The following is a 19,916-nucleotide window of genomic DNA, read 5'->3' on the forward strand; positions in this document are numbered from 1 at the left end:
AGCTCTTCTCTCTACTCCCAATAATCAAACGGCTTTCTTAATTTTCTGAACTTCCCACTGCCAGCACACACAGGTGGGGAGCAGTTTGCCTTGGATTTCAGTGTGAACATGCAATTCTGAGAACAGGACGATGGATCCCCTGCCACTGCTGACACCTTCTCCTTGCCCTCCTTCCCCACCCCAAACCCTCTGTGACTCCTGAGCTGCCACACCAGGGCAAGTCTTTTGATGCCTGGCTTTGCCAAAGTGCCAAAGCCACGGTGGCATCACCAGCCTCAGTAGGTGAAGCCAGGCTGCTGTGAGATCACCAGTGTCAGCAGCTCAGGAGCTCTGGGGAGAGGAAGACTGCCTTTCACCTCACCAAGTTCCACTTTGAAGGTTTTATTCCAAGCAATCCAAAGTAATCTTAGGGGGGCTGAGACCACAGAGTTGTACAGGGTGCTCCCCCCCTCCCCATCTCCATGGTGCTCGGACTCCAGCACCTCAGGGAAGGGTGAACCAGGCAGACTGTATGTGCTGTGCTGTCTTGTGGCCTGACAAGTGCAGAAAGTCGCAGCTGGCTGCTTGTGATGATGCAGATGAAATGGTGGAGGCAGCTGAACAAAACTGGGTTTCTCTCAGTCAGCTGCTACTGGGCCACCACAACAACCTGTGCTGCTGCACACGACCACTGTTTGCTCACAGCCTCCCACTGCCCTGCCAGCAGACATGTCTTCTGATGGTATTTTTGTTTTATTTTTACACTGTGCAGATCTGGTCATTAAATGTCATGTGGCTTCCTGTAAGGCTTCAGTGCACGTCCAGATTTGACACAGCATGTGGGACAGTGTGAGTCAGACCCATAGCTGGGGCAGATCAGTAAATCTGAGCACCTGGAAATCCACACGCAAGTTTATTCCTTCTGAAGACTGGCTGGTGCTTTCCAACACAATGTCTAGTTTGGGCATATGGCTAATATACCATCCTTTATATTAGAAAGCTACACCTCAGTGGAGAAAGTCTTTTTGATTTTTTAATAATTTAAATTTTAATACTTCAGAAAAGTGTTTTTCCTAGACGACAGCTGGACTGTAAAGAGCAGCCAATGCACTGTCACCGGTAGTATAAATGAGGAGTAATTTCATTCAATCAAATACATTCTCATTTGTCCCAAACACAGAGGCCCAGAGAGCACAGGGTTGGGCTGAAGGTTGGTCCTGCAGCCCTGTGACTTGCCATCCTCACCTGCTCGTATCCTGGTACTGCAGGCGCTGTAGTAGTGTCTCAGAAAGGGACAGTTTATTAATATCTGCCCCTCTGGAGTTTTCAGGGAGAGAGGAGACCTCCTTTGTGTCACCACCCGGCAGTGCCATGAGGATGTTGCGTGGGGGCAGGATGGGAGGCGTGGGCACCAGGTCTGGAGAGGAAGAAGGGAAAGGCACAGTCATCCCAGTACAGACATCAGACCTCATCCCCCTCACAGTCCCTGCAGCCACCCCTTCTGAGGGCTCTGTCAGAGCTGGACAGCCCAGGGCTCGGCACTGCCCTGGCCCTGTTCCCAGGGATGTCACTGGGGTGCCACCAGAGGGATGAGCTGCCAGCCTTGGCCCTCTTGTGCAGACAGCACCTGCCTGTGCCTGGCAGTGCAACCCTGTCCCAGCCAGTCTGGCCATCCCATCTGCACAGCAATGGAGTTGAATATACACTCTAAGCATTTTACAAAACACAGATGTTCTTCACCCATATCATTCCCATTATCATGGGGATCTGCTGCTGGGGCAGAAGGGATGGAGGGGTGTAATAGAAAGAGCACCAGAAACTGGAAAGAAGTGAGCAGCTAAAGTAAGGAAATACAGATGGAGAAAATAGACCCCATGATCCAGCAGAGGGACTGAATATCCTGCCTTGTGTCCTGGGCTGGAAGAACAAAGGGTTTTCCTGCTCTGTCATCCTGCTGCTCAACACACCTCCCTCTCCTGGGAGAAGAGTGGGTTCATCTCCATTGATCCCAGACATGGTCACCTCTCTTTTCATACCAATTGCTCCAACACTTTGGCACACCTGTCATGTGTAGCCATTTGAGTTGTGAGGTTTTGGTTGGTTGTTTCCTAATGGTGGAATTTGCATTACAAAAAGATCCCCAGGACTCATCCACTACTAGTGGGCAGTGCTGTGATTCACAGAGCCACCAAAGCACTGAGCCATGGCACAGTTGGGTGGTGCATCTGCAGGGTGCTCATCTTCCACCTCTGCAGTTCCACATCTGAGATGGCCAGACATCTATAGGCCCTACATGACTCCAGCACCATGGCACCAAAGTGCCTTAACAAAATCCAACTCTGTACACGAGCAGCCCAGCCCCAGTGCTAATCTCTCTCCATTTGAAGGCTCTTAGTCTTGGCTAGAACTTCATTCCCTGCTGCTTGCCTCTCTCTGTATTATTTTTGCTGTAGTTGCCTCCCCCGCCCTGGAGACTCAGTGCAGCTGGCCAAAAACCAGGAACATCTTTCCTGAGCAGCTTTGCAAAATGTTGTTCAGTTTCTTCAGGAGGATGGCATACCAAAGTCTTCCAGCTCCTGTCAGATATGCATTGGGTTACATAAATGCACACAGACACACTAATCTGCTGTAGTGCACAGGCCTGTCCATCTGTCCCAGGGACTGTGTCCTTCAGACAATTTTATTGTAGTGCTCATCGTTTCCAGACAGACGTCAGAAAGAACAGGAAGGATGGCTCTGTGGGCATGACCTTCCCCTGGGGCTCAGGGGAACAATGACAGATCCAAGGCATGATCCAGGCAAAATCCAAGGAACAATCCAAGACCAATGAGTGTCAGGAACACACATGACATTTCATATAAAATAGTTGGGATGATGCCAATCATATCTCTTCATCTTACATCTGCCTCTGTACACAGAGTTAGACTGTCTGCCACTGCTGGATCTGTGCCCTCTGGTTCTGACTGTCAGAAATGCCCCCTAGATCAGAGCAGTTGAGGGGGCCTGAGTTTCAGAGGACCCCAGACCCTCAGCAGCTGCAGGTGTGTGGCACTGCAGAGAGAAGAGCTCCAAGGCCTGGGGGGCCCATCTCTGCTGTGACAGGGCCCCCAGGGGTGCAGTGCAGGGAGAGGGCTGCAGAGGCAGGGGACATGGCTGGACATAAACCAGCTTGAGACCAGGGAGGAACAACAGATTAGCCACCCCACACCAGACAGAGTATAACTCTACAGAGGGTCTCAGTGTATTCCCTCAGGTGAGCTGAACTGATGCTCCAGTACCACACAACTCAGCGACCTGCCAGCTCAGGCCTCTCTGTGCTCTGCTCCATTTTATGCTCTGGCCCCCTGCCTGCACTGCAGATCTCTAGTCTCAGGATGAGAGTCAAGGGTCTGCATCACCAAGTCACCCCACAGGTCTCTTACCAGCATCCTCCTCTAGTTCATCTGCAGCCTCCTCCTCTTCCCGTGGCACTGGATATTTGAGATGCCATATCAGACCCATGTTCTCCTTCCTGTAAAATTCTATCAGTTCCTCCAAGTTCTCAAAATACTTCACAGGAACACCCTCTGATGCCTGAAACAAAACACAGAGGCAGTCATGCTCTGGGATTTCCTAGCCAGAAACACAGAAGATAAAGTCACAGAGAGAGGAGAAAGCCACTAGTGCTGTCCAGAGAGAGCCAGCCCTGCTCTCGCTGCCCATGTGAGCACAGGCTGAGCGGAACAGCTCCTGCAGCACAAACAGAAACAGATACGCTCACAGTTCAAGCCAGAGTCAGCACAAACACCAACCTCAAAGACTCACTGAAGCCAAGTGCAAGAGCTCTCTCGCTGGACTCAGCGTGCTTGGCTTCACAGCAAAGGAAGACTTTAAAAACAAGGAATTCTCCTGGATTAATCTTTGCATTCCCTCCTTTAGTGAGAACAAACCCCCTAGACTGTGCTCTATTTCGAGGTATCCAGGAAGACTTTTCTGTGAAATTGCAAGATAAACATGGCTCGATGCAGACATTTGGATCCCTTCAGGTGTCAAAGGCTCAGAACTAGGCTCAAATGAAACATGGTACTGTCCTGTACAGGAATGCTGGGGTGAGGTTTAGGGGGCTGAGGCTCAGGGTCCGGGGAGGACAGAACATGCCAGGCCTGACACTGAGCCAGCTGAACTTTAACTGTGACTTTAAAGCTTTGTCTCCAGTTTGAAGTAATTTCTTGCACAGCCACACTTTAGACATTCTGTTTCTGACTAAAAGGCAGGGTATTTAAATTTGTTTTGGGTTTGCAATTATTGCCTGTAAAAATTAAGACACACAGAGTTTTGAACAAGCTTATTTACTTGCCATTTGTGTTCACCTTTTTTGTTTAAAAGACAAATGTAGCAAACCCAAGAGATTAAACAGGAGTAATGCAAACAAAGACTACAGCGAGGGGAACCCAGAGAAATGTCTGCGGTGAGTCCTAGCAGCAACAAGATTTCTTTTTAATTTTTCTTAAGGAATAAATAAAATCTCAGGCCAGAAATTAGGACAGTGCTTTCAGTCTTTGAAGCCGTCAGTGCCCTCAGGCCTGCCACCAAAAACACCTTTCATTTTTAACTACACCTGCTTGTCTTTAAAGGCTCAGGAAGACACATTTCATAACAAATGTGAATGATGTTTCTGAGAGCTCTGCCTGTACAGTCTCCTTTTCTGTCTCACACAGAAATGTTCCTGCCTTTAGCAAGATTCTTGTACACTGGGAAAAAAAAACATGAAGGCAATGCCTGGGCAAATACTGGATTATATTTTGGTGAGTCCAGAGGAGTTGAAACAAATTGCTGGTTAAAACTTCACATGACTGTACAAGCACAGGCCAAATCCTGCTCTGCTAGAGGGGCACAGACTCAGCACAATCAGAATGACTTCTCATTTACACCAATTAATGCAAGTAGTGTCTGGTTCCTCCCAGATTTTTCTGCTTCTTGTTGCCAAGAGTGAAGGCTGGGAATCAGGGAAGATCATCAGGGGAGAAACTTTGCTCTAATCTGTTATAGCAAAGGATCCTGAAGTTCCCAGCTGGAACAGACCTGGAATAGTTCAGCCAGTTCTCTGTTCCCCTCCCCTGCAGCACCTTCCTGTGCTCCCAAATGCCCACTTTTGTGTTATTTAGGCAGGTGTGCCCAGTGGCCCTGCCAGCAGCCCAGAGCACACTGCTGGCAGCACTGACAGGGGGATGGCAACACCCATGCCCAGCCCATGGCAGGGTCACCCACACTTCATCCTCCAGATTAACCTGCCTGAGCTGCCTTCTGTCCACCTACAGCACTTGTAGATGGGCTGGAGCTCATGAGAGACAAGGCTTGTGATGATTTGCTTTGCCCTAAGCTACCCCAAAGAGCACCCAGAGAAAGGCATCAGCCCCATCAGAGCACACACATACCCTAAAAAACACCAAGGGTAAGCAGGGTCAGGGTTTGTCATGTGCATCCTTGTAGGAGGAAAGCTTTGCCATCGGGGCTCTCTCTCACCTCTTGAATTACTGCAGCCTACTCTGCTCCCTCTCTTTCCAAAGTCGTCTTCACACTCCTACTTCACTTTCCTTCACTACCTCCCTGTCTGCCTGCTTCCCCAGATCTCCCCTGACTGGTGACTGTCCCCACAACACCCCATCTCGTCGCTGCACAGTGTCCCTCCCAACACTGCCTTGTCCCGCCCCTCACCTCCTGCTTTCCCAGGGCACCTGCAAGAAGCCACAGTGCCCTGCACGGTTCTTCTAAGGCCAAACAGAGCCCTGATGGAAGTGGGAGGAAAGGCTGAGTTAGCACTTTTTGCTACCAAGGATAGTTCAGTCTCTGAAACCGTGCTGGTCTCTGTGGTAACCAGAAGAAGGAGCATTTTGCAACAGGCCTCCTTCCTCTAACTCCTTGCATTTCAGGAGTGGACCCAAGCCTGTGGTGCAGCCCAAATCCCCCACAGGCCCCAGCTCTCGTGCAAGCTGGCTGGGTGCACACATGAGCAGAGAGGCCCTGCTGCTATGCACCCTTTCTACCCTGCTAGCTTGGCCCACCACCTCCAGCCACCCTTCTTGATGAAGCCTACCATCTCCTCTCTCAAGGGTAACTGGAATTTGTGGCCATGTTGAGGAGCTGGGATCTGCATGCATCTGTACCCAGATACTCCTTCCCAAAGAGAGGCAGCCTCCAATCCAGCAGTGCCAGCTCCTCTGAAAGCCCACCTTCCCCAAGTCCACTCAGGATAAAAAGGACCAATTCTCCATGGCACAAGCAAAATAAAGGACTGCATTTCATATTTTGAGACAGAACTCAGCAAAGAACTGAGCCTAATCCCGAGCAACTGCACAGAGACAGCGAGAGCTGGAATAAGAAAATGGGGAACCAGCAGGGTCAGGAGCTCTGACCAGCCATGACCAAGCAGAGGGGGAAGGATGGGGAACCTCAAACCTGCTCAGCACCCGCTCAGTGGGGTGGGGGAGCTCGAGGTCCTTCCCCGCACCACAAAGGCCACAGCGGCGGCACTGCCTCGCTTGGCCATCACGAGAGTCTGAAAGCAAAATTGCTGGATTATTCTCACTCATTTTCTTCTGCATTATTATTTGCAGGGACCTCACAGAGGAAGTGTGTGGGAAGGGCTGCGCCCCTCCAGCACAAAGCAGTACCCAGCAATCCTCTCTGCCTTTTGCCTGCACTATGAAATGAGCTCCTCCCAGCTCCAAGCACCCCCCAGATTTCCCCACTCCCCCAAAGAGAGCATGGCACTCTGCTTTGCACTGCCTCCCTCTGCAGAGAGGCACAGCAAAAACTGCACATTGTTTGAAATGGGAGAGAGGACAGTAAAAGCAAGACCCTGTTGCACTTGCTTCTCCCCTTGGGGAAGGGATGGGAACAAAGCCCGCGTGACAGACGGCACATTGTTCGACACACAACCACAAGGTGCTCCAATACCACCTGTGCCACGTGAGCCCCTCCAAATCCAACAGCCTGACACTTTGCTCCCAGCCTACAGAGCAGTAGGACCATCACCCAGGCTGTGGGGTGTTCCCAGCCAGCTCTGCAGGGATGATGCCTGAGTAGCATCAGCTGAACGCAGAAAACCTGGTTCAGTAATGTTGCCGCCAGAGCTCGGGTTGCTGGATGACCCACCTGAAGGCTGGTCTCTGCCAGCAAGCAAGGAAAGCAGGGACACCTGCTTTCTTCACACTTGAACCTGTGGCAAAGGCTTAGAGGTGGGAAGGAAAAGTGGTGGTGGATAGTAAAATAGTGGCATTGAGTCAGTTTGCAGGTAGTTGCAGAGCACAATTCCAAAAACTGGATTGAGGGAACACTGAATGAACGTCCTGAAGACAACTGCTCTGGATGACAAGAGCGAGGAAGAACGCAGCCTAGACTTTACACAAACTTGTTCTGGACTTTGAGCCAGGAAGCAGAGGCAGAACAGGCCCTGTGAGCAAAGCAGAGCAGGACGGGGCAGCGCAGGGGGAGCTGGAGCCACCCCAGCAGAGCCAACAATGAAATCCACTTCCCGCCCCCCTGCCCGCCTCCAGTAAGTAACTATTTCCTTGGGGTTATGGCAGCACAGATCTTGTTTTAATTACAGAGTGAATTGTTTCAGGTCATTATAAATGTGGATGGCAAGTGTCATCTCCACGGCAACACCCCACATCCCAGAAACGTGCTCCCAGGTCTGCCAGGACACCAGAGTGGTGTGGAGGGCAGGCCCAGTTCCAGGGGGATTCCTCCAGCATCCCTGCTGGTACCTCAGCTTTGTGCTGATGGCAGCCACAACACACAGAAAGGGAACACCTAGTGAACAGATGCAATTTAGGGAACAGCCCACAAAGCAGCAGGATTGTACAAAGGAATCTGTGGAATAGTGAATCAGACAGTGAGAAGCAATTTTACAGGGGGAAGCTGCATCTGAAGCACGAGTCCCTCTAAGATCTGTTAATGGGAGTGTCATACAAGATGCAAAAAGAAACTCCTCTACTGTACTTCCTGCCAGAAGACTTTAGCTGGACTGTTCTGTGCAGCTTGGGGCACCAATTCTTATGGAACATGTAAAAATACCGTACAGAAACCCAAGGAAAAATTCCAAGGAAGGCTGAAGAGTTGGAAAATGGGATTTACAAGGAAAGCTCAGAAGAAAGGGACTGGTATGGTCTGGCAAAGGGGCAGCCTGGAGATGGCACAGCAGCAGTCTTACAGGTTTTAAATTCTCTTATAAAGAAGATGGCAACCAGATGTGCTGCAAGCCCCCGAGGGACAGCAGAGGTGGGGGAGGCTTTGCAGCAGAGGAGGTTAGGCTAGAGCTCAGGCAGCTTTGCCAGGCAGAGACAGTAAAGTTGGGCTACACAGAGAGTGTGTCCATGTCTCTGGAAGTGCTGCAGTGCAGGGTACCCAGGCAATCCTCATAGCCAGCATCCAATCCTGCTTCTGCTGGGGAAACGGGAATGCTGGGGGGAGACCTGCAAGGCCTTCTGCCACCCCTAACCCTGGAACCATGAGAATCTCTCTGCACATCTGCCAGCTGCCTTTATTCACATCCTGCTGTATCCTTGAAGGAGACAGCTAAAGCTGACTGTGACCAGCCCAGCCATTTTAGCTGCATCCCAAATCATGATTTTCAGATCTCCCACTTTGGATTCCAGCCCTTTTGGCTGTGAGCCCCCTTTCCCCCAGGATGTCTTGGTGTCTCCTGTCCTCCAGACCCTGCCCTCAGTTCTGCAGGTCCTTCCAGTTATCAATCCCTCCAATCCTCTCTATCCTTACTGTACAATGGTTGAACACCACTAGCTGCAACTTGCTCTTGTCTTCCTGCTGAATAGGCTTCCAGGCTGTTCATTTCATGAGAGCAGGCACGACTAAAGCCTTTAATCACTAGTCTTTGGTTAAATCTTGGGATCCCCTTTGCAAATTCAACCACCTGGACTTTTCAGCAGGTTTTTGTATGGCTGAGACAACCTAATCTTCCTTTGCCACCTGGCCAAGAGAACACCTCGACAAAGACACTCCAAACACGGGTTTGGTGAGGAGCAGCTCTGAACACACCTTTAGGAGAAGTTGCAAATGGAGTATAAAGACACAAAGTAAAAAGAGATTTAGAAGATGTAAAGCCTATGCTAAGCCAGGAGAGGAAGTGGTTAACTTGGGGTTCATTACAACAATTGTATAAATAGATGGCACAGGAAGTCTGGGGCCCTCAGAAGGAAGAGGAAGTGTTTTCCTTTCCTGTGCCAAGGCACAAGGAGGAACTAGGAAACTGGTCATCTGCTTATATTGCTTAAGGTCAATCTTTTCTAACCAGAGTGCCTTAAAACAGGTATTTAAACACATATGTAGGCATTTCAGTAACAGGCAATAACTTTTTAAAGTTATAAAATTCTTGCAATGCCCACCAGCTTAAATGGAAGCTGAAAATCAGGTCGCTTCTACTGTGGTGAGAAAGGCTGGCAGGAACTTTTCTCCTTTCAGATTTGAAAAAAAAATAAATTCTAGGTTTTCAGGTTTGGAAAAATCTTCAAGACTGACTGTTAGCTAGGATGTCTAGGTGGCATTTTTAAATTTACTTCTGGTTCTCATGTAGGCAAGCTTTTTACATTTCACTAAAAAAGGGATCCTAAGAGCTACAAAATTCCTGGTAAATTATTTTTTACAGCATTTTAAAGCAACCTGGTTGTGTTTTGGTTTTGTTTTTCTAGAAAACATGCCTTATTTTTAGATCAAATCTTGTGCTAAGAAGTTCCAGGAGCATTTCACAAGAATGGGATCATAGACAGGAATCACAGCTGGGAGAAACAGCTACTTCCCAAAATACAAGCCACCCAGAAATGTACCCTCATTTGAATGCAACACCCGGGGCTTGGAAGAAATGGAGCTACTGAGGAACAAGCACAAAGGGAGAGGAGCAAGTGTGTGGCTGAGGAAAAGAGGGATCCTGTGACACAGAGGGGCAGTAAAGAAATGAACTTTGATAGGAGGTGGGAACTTGGAGCTGGCAAGGGAGTTGTGCTGCTGCGCAAAGCTCAGCAAGAGGGTCTCTGCCAGGGAACTCAGCATGAGAGAAAAGGCAAGGGGAAGAATCCAGGGAACAGGGGCAGAGGATGCTCGTGGGTGGGTGGGGCAGTACTTCCTCACCTGAAAAAAGAATCATACAGATTTTGGGGAGAATGGCACAATGGAAGCGCAGTGACAAGGTATATAAATTTAACAATGCTGGGGGGAATGGCAGGGGAATAGTCCCTGTCTTTCTTGTCTCATCCTGCATACGGTTTGGTCCTGATGCTCAGGTTAGCTTGTCCATGTCACTTTTGCTACAGTGGCCTTTTAGGTTTAAGACTTTGGGTGAAACCATGGAATTCAGAGAGTTCCAGGAAAGAGGTTTTCAGAACTTCTGAAAGAGATTATTCATGGAAGGAAACAAGGAATTGCAATTTAACAGCTAAGTACATATTACTTCCAGCTTGTGATCCTGGCTGAACATCAGATATCCAAACAAAACTAAGATAAAAAATAAAAAAAAAAAAGAAAATTACTATGTTGTCAATCTTATAAAATTCCCTCTGTTCCTCCAATGCAACAGAAGGATACCAGTACATGCTGCCTCTCCCACAAGCTCCATTTCTCTAAGCATGACTTAAGAGACTCTGTGTATTAATTACTCACACTGCATCACAATTCCATTCTTATTAAACATTACCAAAAAACGGAAATGCTGAAGGTTTCCAGTTTTGGGAATGGCCATCTCACTTTTTCCTACCTTTGCTCATTCTGGGTTTCAAATGCTTAATGTGTGCTGTGTGTGGAGTGTGAGCCCAGCTGGAGTTCATCTTAAAAAGATCCTGACTGTCATATCTGCCCCTGCTAATCTCCTCTGGCCCTGCAAGGGTTTTGCTCTCTGTGATCCCACCAGGCTTTGTTCTGGCAGCCCAAGCACTGGTCATGTTCACAGGTAGCTCCCATGGCAGAACTGGGGCACTTGCAAATTAGGAGAGTCTTGAAGAGAAGGAATATTGAAAGGACTTCTCAGTAGGGTATGGTTGCCTGCCAAATTTTTATCTCAAGTTCCTTGTTAAAATTCTACATCCTAGAGTAAAACATATTAGAAGTTCTAGAAGGTAAAGGACCAATGGAAGTCTTTTGAACCAGCATTTTCCCACACATAATAAAGACATAGGTCATAAAAATAATGTACTCAGGTCCTACATAAAGACCTCATTCCACTCTTCTCCTACACTCCATGATTCACATAAAAAGTATGTTAATTGCCAAATATCCAACTAATATAGTTAGACAGAAGCCAGGAAGAACACCAAGCAATTGTAGAAAGCATCAACACTCCATACTCGAGTTAGTCCTTCACATTAAATAAACCATTCAAACTCCAGCCATCAAAAAAGATATTGCCAACACAGCACACATGCATTCAGCTGGTAGCACCACAAGAAACCTGCTGAGCAACCAACCCTTTCAGTATTTCTCTGTGTTATAATAAAGAAGATTTACATCAACAACAAGCAAACAACAGTACAGTCCATGACAGAACATGAAGGACTGGGATTAAATTTAGCTACAGGGTGCAAGTCAGATGAGCTGGTGATGAATGAGCAAGGACTGCAGATCCCTGAGGATCTGGTGCAGTTTTTTTAACACTTCTGTAGTGTGTGGGCAGAATTTAAGTAAAAGTTTTGGAGTACACTACTTCTAACAACTTCTGTAATTATATCAGAAGCCTTGTGCTTTTTGGTTTTCCACTGAAAAGCTTCAGCACTTCAGGTCAAATGAAAATTTCCATTTTCATTTCTTCATAAAGCATGCAGCTCCAGTGCTTACCAAGACAAACCTGAAAAAAAACAGGTCCCCCAAGAGCTGGCAAGGCAACCAAGGCAGCAAATGCAACACAGTGATGGTTCCTGAAGGCACTCAGTGCAGGTGTGGGATCTTGTCAGTGCCCCCTGCTCACAGACACTGGGCTGGGACACTCCTGCAGGTTACTTGCCTCTGGGGAGGTGATTTGCTTCTCAGATACATGTATTAGCTGTATATATTGCAGGTTATTTGCTTCTCAAATTCCCAAGCTCCCTTTTCCTTGAAACAGATGAAAACATGCCCAGAGTGGCTCTGCCTGCACAGCTGGGCAGGATCCCTCAGCTCACATCAGTCTTACACTGTGTTGCTGGGGGTCTCCCCTAACCTGTGCAGCAGACATGGGAGGATCCACAATCAGCTCTCTGCTTTCTTTATTGTCTTCTTGCCTAAATGAATCCCAGTTCCAACTGTCACCAAGCACTAAACATGCATAAATTACAAAAAACAATCAAGTGGAAAAGAGAAAAGGTAAGACTAAAGAGGCCATACTTATTTAAGACATGCTACTGAAGCGGAGCAATGCAGGCAGAAGGTTCATGGGAAACAACTGCATTCACAATTCACCACGTAGAACTGCATAATTTTCTGGGATTGCATAATTAAAACTTCCAAGAAATGCGCAGATAAGGGTGAGCACCTTAGTGTTACAATTTCCTGTCTTCAGCCTGCAAAATTTCTCAGTCTTTTGCTACAGCAATTGTTTTCTATTTTTGTGACACTTGGGGTGACCACTTGTACTTTCTTTGAAGGGGCTGTCCCTTATTTCATTCAGTTACTGCAAACCCTTACTCAGTGAAAGGAAGCCCTGAGCCATCCCTGCTGACTGAACAGATACAGAACCCAGCCTGAAGAAGCACCATCATTTAACAAAACTAACCACAAAACTAAAACCAGACAAAAAACACCCTTCAAACCCTCTCCTTTTATGTTCTCCCCTGAACCTGGAATAAAAATAGCGGATGTTACACGTTTTGTTACACTTTGCCCCCTAAAACTGGGCTTAACACACTTTAACCACCAAAATGTAAATTTGAAGAGTAATGGTGGAGCAGACCTCGTTTACCTAAAAGAAGTGCAACCAGGACAATACTTTCAATGGAAAATGTTGTTATTTAAAAGTCATTGCATCTTTATATTTTATATTTATATCAGCAATAAGTTACTGCACGTGTAGGGTGTATAGGTCTCATTTCCTGAGGCTGGAATGCAGGTCACATGAACAAAATCTAACTGGACCCCAAGTATTACTTGTGCTGTGCTGGATAAGTTCCACTTCTGCTTGGAGAGGGAATGCAGCCTGCAATGATCCATCTCATCAGCAAATCAAGATAGATCTCTGAACAAGAAAGGGCATCACCCTGTTGGGAACAAGCGTGGAAACAATTTTGTATTGATGGCAATATTTGCCATAAGTCTCATTGCAAATAAATCTCATATCAGTGTTTTCCAAGACTCATTGCTATCTTAAATGATCAGGACAAGAAGCCTCATACAGCACCAACAATATATTAACTTCTCTTTCTTTGAGAAAACAACTCAAGACTTGCCTGGAAATGAGCACTTTCCTCCGTGACCCATCATGCCTCAAAGCACAGAAGCAATAAAACAGTGCTTCATTACCACACAGAGGAAAGAGAAATAATCTGTTGTGTCCCTGAATACCTTAAATTGAGTTATGAAGACTATCAGAAGTCTTTGATAAAATATAAAAAAGCTAAGACAATCAAATGGTTTGAACACTATGTGATTAATGATATTAAAGCTAATATCCCTCAAATTACTGCAAAATAAGAATATTTTCTTGTTGAGAATGTCGGTTGCCTATGTTTTCAATTATATTTTCTCATCTGCCATAAGAGGTTTAGAATCTCAGGAAAAATTTAATTTTGGTAGTCCTGGAGACCCTGAGGTGGGTGTGTCCCAGGGGCTCCCCTCAGTCAGGGTTGGACATTTGGCCTCTCCAACAAACCTGGTTGTTGGAGCTCCTGTAACGGGAGCTGGAAGATCCGGCGGGGTGGGAAAGAGCTGCTGGGGCCAAAGCCTTTCCAAAGGATAATAGGTGAGACAAGAACTCTTCTAAACCAGTAATTGGTCAGCTGGTCACTGTGTAACAGCCCTAATCCTTATCTCCTGAATCTGGAAGGATTTTGCAACCCCAGAGGATTGGCTACTGCAATTTGCAATTGTTTGAGTGCGATGAAGGCTTTGTGAGATAACACATTTATTGGAGGGCAAGCAGCAAGAGAATTGATGGCATGCACTGGCATTTCACTGCTTAGAGTGAGATTTTATCTGAAAGGACATCTAGATAAAAGGAAAAGGGATTTCAGTTCATGTCATTAACTTCCAAATACCTGATTTCATTTCTTGGAGCTTGAAAAACAAAATAATACCACTTTAGCCTGATTTAAGCCATCTTCTCTGAACATTTTTTTTTTTTATATTTCAGGAAACTGGAAACATTCTGGAAGGGTTCAAACTAGACAAAAGCTGGATATGCTTTGTTTGTATGAAGAATTTTGTATACTGAGAGATTCAGTAGCAGGAATGTGCATGTTTCAGGAAATACCTAGTTCTCTTATTAAATGCTGCTTCTTTCAGCTTTCCAAAACCTGTGAAATGCCTTCTGTTTATCCGTACCTCAGATGTAACAGCAGAAAAAAAAACATTTTTCTTGTATAAACAGATTTGTATAGTTTGCAGAAACATGAGATACATATGTAATTTCAGTCTTATATGTAAAGAGCTTTACAAACTTATTTAAATCAACATTAAATTATATTGAAAAATATTAAAATTTTAATATCTACAGGTTTTTGTAATAAAATGAAGCTTAGTATAATTAAATTATGTATTTGGGCATACTAGAAATGTGCTGTCCTACCCATGTTTCAATGCATTGCCCATAAGTATTGTCTGGATGTCCAGTTGTCCCTTGTTTCTCTTCAAGAAAAGTAATCCCCTTGATTATCCCTCAGCCCTTCCGTGCCAATGGAGTCCCACCAGCACATGGAGTTTTCTGTGGTAGGAACTAACTCCAGTGAAATCAGTGCCATTCTCATCATTACCCTGCCCTGACAGGGGTGTCTCACAGCCCCTGTGCAACCTGCACTGGGCATTTAGGGCAGGCCTGTGCCTGCCCCGTCCCCACTGGAGACCAGGAGGGTTTGCCATCAGTCTGAGAGGTACAAACCCCTCACCCAGCAGGGACAGAAGTGGCTGCAGTGGTGAATGGCTGACCCTCACCTGAAACAGTGAGCTCTGCTTTATCACCCACTGAAACCAGCTCAAGAGCAATTCCCCAGTTGAAAGGTTTTGATCAGATACAGGAAGATCAGCAAAATCCACAGCAAATCACAAAGTCCTTACTCCAGGAAACCTCCTCTTGGCCACACGAGTCAGAGCAGCACAGCACATTGGGATTGCAGTGTGGCAACGAGGAGACAACAAAAACTGCATCTCTCTGCAGGGCTGACAATGGACTGGGTGCTGCCTGTGCCACAGCCAGGCCTCTGATGTTGGTGACAGCAGCAGTGACACCAGGAATGCAGGAACTGACCTAAACTCCCAGCTCTTATCAGATGCTGCTGGCAGGACAGGCAGCCCTGCTCCAGAGCAGGTTCACACTCCGGATGGAGCCTCCAGGCCCAGCTCCACCCTGCAGGACTCATAAACAGAGGCCAGGACAAATCCTGCTCGGAGCAGGGACAGTCCTGTGGTGGCTGACGCGAGCAGAGCCCCCTCATCGCACATCCTGCCCGTCCCAGGACAGAGGATTTTGTTCATTCTGGTATATTTAGCCGACCCGCACACAGAGGGAGTACAAATCAAGGTGTTCCCCAAAAATGTGTTTCTAGAAGCATGCTGGGGAGGAAGGGTTTCAACAGAAGTCCCTACACACAGTGTTTAGGGATTCTCCACCTCCTGGGAGCCTCAGAGTACACTGTGCCCCACCCCTGTGTCAGCTGGCACCGTGAGTCACAGCTGCTGGCCTGCCTTCTAAACGTTCTCATAGCACACTTGTTTCCTGTCACAGCCCCGTATCAGACCAGTAAAAAATTACCAGAAAAATTAAAAAAAAAAAGCTCTATGATCACTCAATGTAAAACAGTGCTGCCAGGGCATCTATAATTTTCACTGAAGTCAGCAAAGCCCACAAGTAACGAGGGCCAGGCCCTCCCTTTGCAACAGGTAGTAAGTACAATGGAAGCAATTTGTTTAGCTGGTGGATTTCAGCACAAATGCAAGGAGTGTTCCTGCTCCCAGAAATGATGATCTGGTACTACAACTGCAAAATCAATGTTTCCTACATTCACCCACAGAGGGGGTGCAGGAAGATGCATGCACTGCTGCTTTCTGTCAAACCTGGGACATTGAAGTGGAAAGAAAAAGACAGGCAATAACCTTTAAAACTCTAATGTTTTCCTTACTGTAGTACAGTCTCTTGTGCAGTATGAGAAGAAGGTAGCTTTTAGCAATTCCTTCTCACAACAAAGTAATGCTCACAAAACTCTGGAATCGATCAAACAGTTTTGCTCAAAGCAAAAAAAAAAAAAAGTTTATCAAAAAAACGAAGGGGATTGGAGCATGTGCTATGCAAGGCATAGTCTTTGTTCAATTTCCTTTTCCCCTATTAATTTTAAAAGAAGGTGACAAGTTCAAAATTGCTTATCTGGACTTTTTCAAAAGAGTGATCCAGTTTTTCCATCTGAAACAACGTTTTTCTTCAACATCCTGGCAACACCATGCTCACTTCTGAAAAGCCCGAAATCAAAATGAAACATTTCACCTGAAAGAAGAGGTTTTTTTAAATTTTCCACTTTGCTTGAAAATACAAAGTGGCTCTTGCTTCTGCTCAAGCCAAGCTCCATCTCTGCCCTCTCCTGTGAGGCAGCCAGAAGATGCAAAGAGCTCTCAAGGCACTGTGGGTGGTTGGAGCCTCCATCCTTGGCAGCCCACCATATCTCAAGGCAGGTACATGGCTTGAGGCAAGAGCTCAGCTGGTGGCATGAATGGGAGAGCAGACTGAGGGTAATATGGGAACAAACAAACCAAACAGGTTGGCAAGAAGGGCAAGGAAGAGCACCTTGCTAGAAGGAAGCAGCAGTGGTCAGGCAACGCCCGTGCCCTGAGCTTGTAGAAAAACACGTCTGATGCAAGTTCTGGGGGGCAGAATGGGAATGTTACCTGAGTGAGCTGAAGCACCAGGTCACACCCACGGGAAAGCAGGGCAAGCTGTGCCTTCCTCAGGCTGAGGGAGACTCTGCCACAGCACAGGAGACACAGCACACAGTTATAGAATCACAGAGTTACAGAAGATACTGAGTTGGAAGGGACCATGAGGATCAAACAGTCCAACTCCTGGCACTGCACAGACACCCCAACAATCCCACCCTGTCCCTGAGAGCATTGTCCAAACACTCCTTGAGCTCTGGCAGCCTTGGTGCTGTGCTCACTGCCCTGGGGAGCCTGGTCAGTGCCCAACCACCCTCTGGGGGAAGAGCCTTTTCCTGAGATCCAACCTGACCCTGCCCTGGCACAACTCCAGCCATTCCCTCAACTCCTATCACTGGTCACCAGAATGAGGAGATCGGTGCCTGCCCTCCAGTGCCCCTCGGGAGGATGTTGCAGACCCCAATGAGATCTGACCTCAGTCTCCTCCAGGCTGAACAGACCAAGGGCCCTCAGCCACTCCTCATATGGTTTCCCTTCAAGGCCCTTCACCACCCTCCTGGCCTCCTTCAGATGCTCTGTAATGGCTTAATGTCTTTTTTATATTGTGGTGACTAAAACTCCCCCAGTACTCAAGGTGAGGCCACCCCAGTTTTGGCATGGACATCTGCTCTACAGGTGCCCCAGTTTCTTAAGGAGACTCCACCTTTATTAAAAGCCAAAGCTGCTCCCACAACGACAAGGTTGGCTCTCTCTCAGCAGCTTTTACCAAGGGCATCTCCGGAGCCAGCCCTGTTTGTGCCATGGTGCCATCTCTCCATCAGGATATCTCCCCCAGCCTCCACATGCAGTGGCACAAGGCCTGTGCTTGATCCTGCAAACAACCTATGGACCGTTATCTGACAGACCAGAAAATAAGTTCTGGCCAAGAGCAGAAAATAAGATGCAATCTAGCTGCCCCTGAGAACTGACTGACTGACTGCAGCCAGCAGATAACACGAGCTGGGAACTCCTATTGGAGATGTACCAGAAATCAAGAGAGATCAAACTCCATCAGGTTTTAACAATGGTACCACACCCCCCTGTACCAATCCATTGTCACTGACCAGCCAACACCAGTGTCTTCCTCCTTCTCACCACCTCTTTCAAGCACTCTCACTCCCAAGGCAGGTTATACTCTTGACAGTGACCTTTTAAAATAGCAGTATGTCGAGGCAATCCAGGGTAAAGCATTAGGCAAAGGCAGTATCACAGTTTTTCAACAGCAGCTCTTGACCTCAGTGCCTTCTCACACTGAACAAGAGACAGTTGTACTGGGAATCTCTTTATCTGACTGCAACCTGCCAAGTTTGGCAGTTTAAGGGGGTTCTCTGGGCTCTTTAGACAACAGAGACAGGACCCACTAAGGACAGTTCAGCCCATCCAGATCAGAAACCCATTTCTTTCCTGCTGACTAGAGAGATACAACTCACCTTTGGCTACGTGACAGCTTTGACTGCACATCTAAAATGGGGGGATGCATACTGATACACATCCTCTGATCCTGGTAAGGTCAGCCAGGGATAGCTATTTAAAATTATTTTTGGTAACCCAATCCTCAGACTGGGCCAAGTTCCCCATTTGTTGGGGGGATGCTAAGATCACAAGGAATGCAGATTGGGCAGTGAAGAGGGTCATATTGAAACCTCAGCCAGCTGGATAAACGAGGTGCTTTAAGTGACAGCACAGGAAAGTAATATCTTCTGTGAATCTGGATGGCAAGAACTGACTATAGATGCTTAGGTAACAAAGACAATGTTAGTGTCTTTAGTCTTGTCTCTCATGTTTAGCTTGATCTTGCAATACCCAAGGACTCCTTTGCTGCTTCGCCCCTCTTTGCACAAACATGATTACACTCAGCTAATCCCCAAACATTCCATAACTACACATTGATTATGCCTCCCCTTTGGAGCAAGGGAAAATCATATTTGTTTTCCCAGAGAAGAAAGTGAAGTAGTCCAGCTGTGACTTACCCCCAGGCAGCAGCTCAGCCACCTCAGGGGCAGTTCTTTCCAGCCTCGTGCCCTGCTCCTCGATCTCTGTGGAACTGTTATTTGCTCTCTTCCTATTCTCAGCTCTCAGTGCTTCACTACAGTGAGAGTCTGCAGGCAGCAGGGAGATCTGTGACTAATTGTTCTCAGCCTAAAGATCTCTACTGGCTCTTACAGATTCTGTGTTTCAAGGGGTTTTCATTACTCCTACCCTCCTTCCTTAAATATGTTTTCATCAGCAGGAGGCAAGTTTGATTCATCCAAGCCATGGCTTTCTTTGCCCACATTTTGAAGTCTCAAGTAATGGAAGGAGAAAATTACTCAGTTCCAGAAAAGAAGGGGGACAAATTTCCTTTGTATGTAAAGAAAACAGTCTGTGATGGTGACCTCTACAGCCCAGTGTGCTTTGGGAGGACACCAGCTGCATTCCAGATATGGCAGGCCAGAGGGATTCCTGACCATGCTAGCTGCTGTAGAGCTGCTGCAGGTGCAGAATCCCAATGGCACATCAGACCATGGCACAAAATGCTGGAAGGACATATGCAAATTTTATTTTCTTCAGCCTGAATGTGAAAAAGTGCATCTCAGAATGCAAAAATGCACACCTCCCTTTCTGCTACCAGATAATGTAACCATGCAAAAAATGACACTGAGTATCATTCCACTGGGGCTGGTCCGGGATCGAACTAGAAAAGAGAAAAATGAAATGGCCTCTCCAAGACTCAATGAAAAAGTGAAGCACCTTGCAGCTTTAAAGGTGAAAAAACTCCACAAGTGATAGAGGGAGAGCCTGTCCTGTCACATGTGCTGTGTATGTAGCTGTGACATGGGACCTCTTCTGAAGCTGCTGTCATCATGACAAGCTCCTGACAGGCAACA

At 47.1% G+C, this 19,916-nt stretch overlaps 1 protein-coding gene across 2 annotated transcripts in view; it reads right to left on the reverse strand.

The window, feature by feature from the left end:
• The window catches only part of INPP5D (inositol polyphosphate-5-phosphatase D), a 52,184-nt gene that overhangs the window by 22,443 nt on the left and 9,825 nt on the right, over positions 1-19,916 (reverse strand). The window contains exons 4-5 of one of the 2 annotated variants that reach the window (XM_008924929.3): positions 3,402-3,552; positions 1,225-1,396 (exon numbers count right to left, since the gene is read on the reverse strand). In XM_008924929.3, the coding sequence (XP_008923177.2) occupies positions 1,225-1,396; positions 3,402-3,552 (323 nt within the window). Of the gene's footprint in view, positions 1-361; positions 402-1,224; positions 1,397-3,401; positions 3,553-19,916 lie in introns of those variants that run through there. The other variant, XM_018083167.2, reaches the window with a different exon arrangement.

Source organism: Manacus vitellinus, unplaced genomic scaffold (genome assembly GCF_001715985.3).
Source record: "Manacus vitellinus isolate BGI_N305 unplaced genomic scaffold, ASM171598v3 scaffold_60_pilon, whole genome shotgun sequence".
Taxonomy (NCBI): domain Eukaryota; kingdom Metazoa; phylum Chordata; class Aves; order Passeriformes; family Pipridae; genus Manacus; species Manacus vitellinus.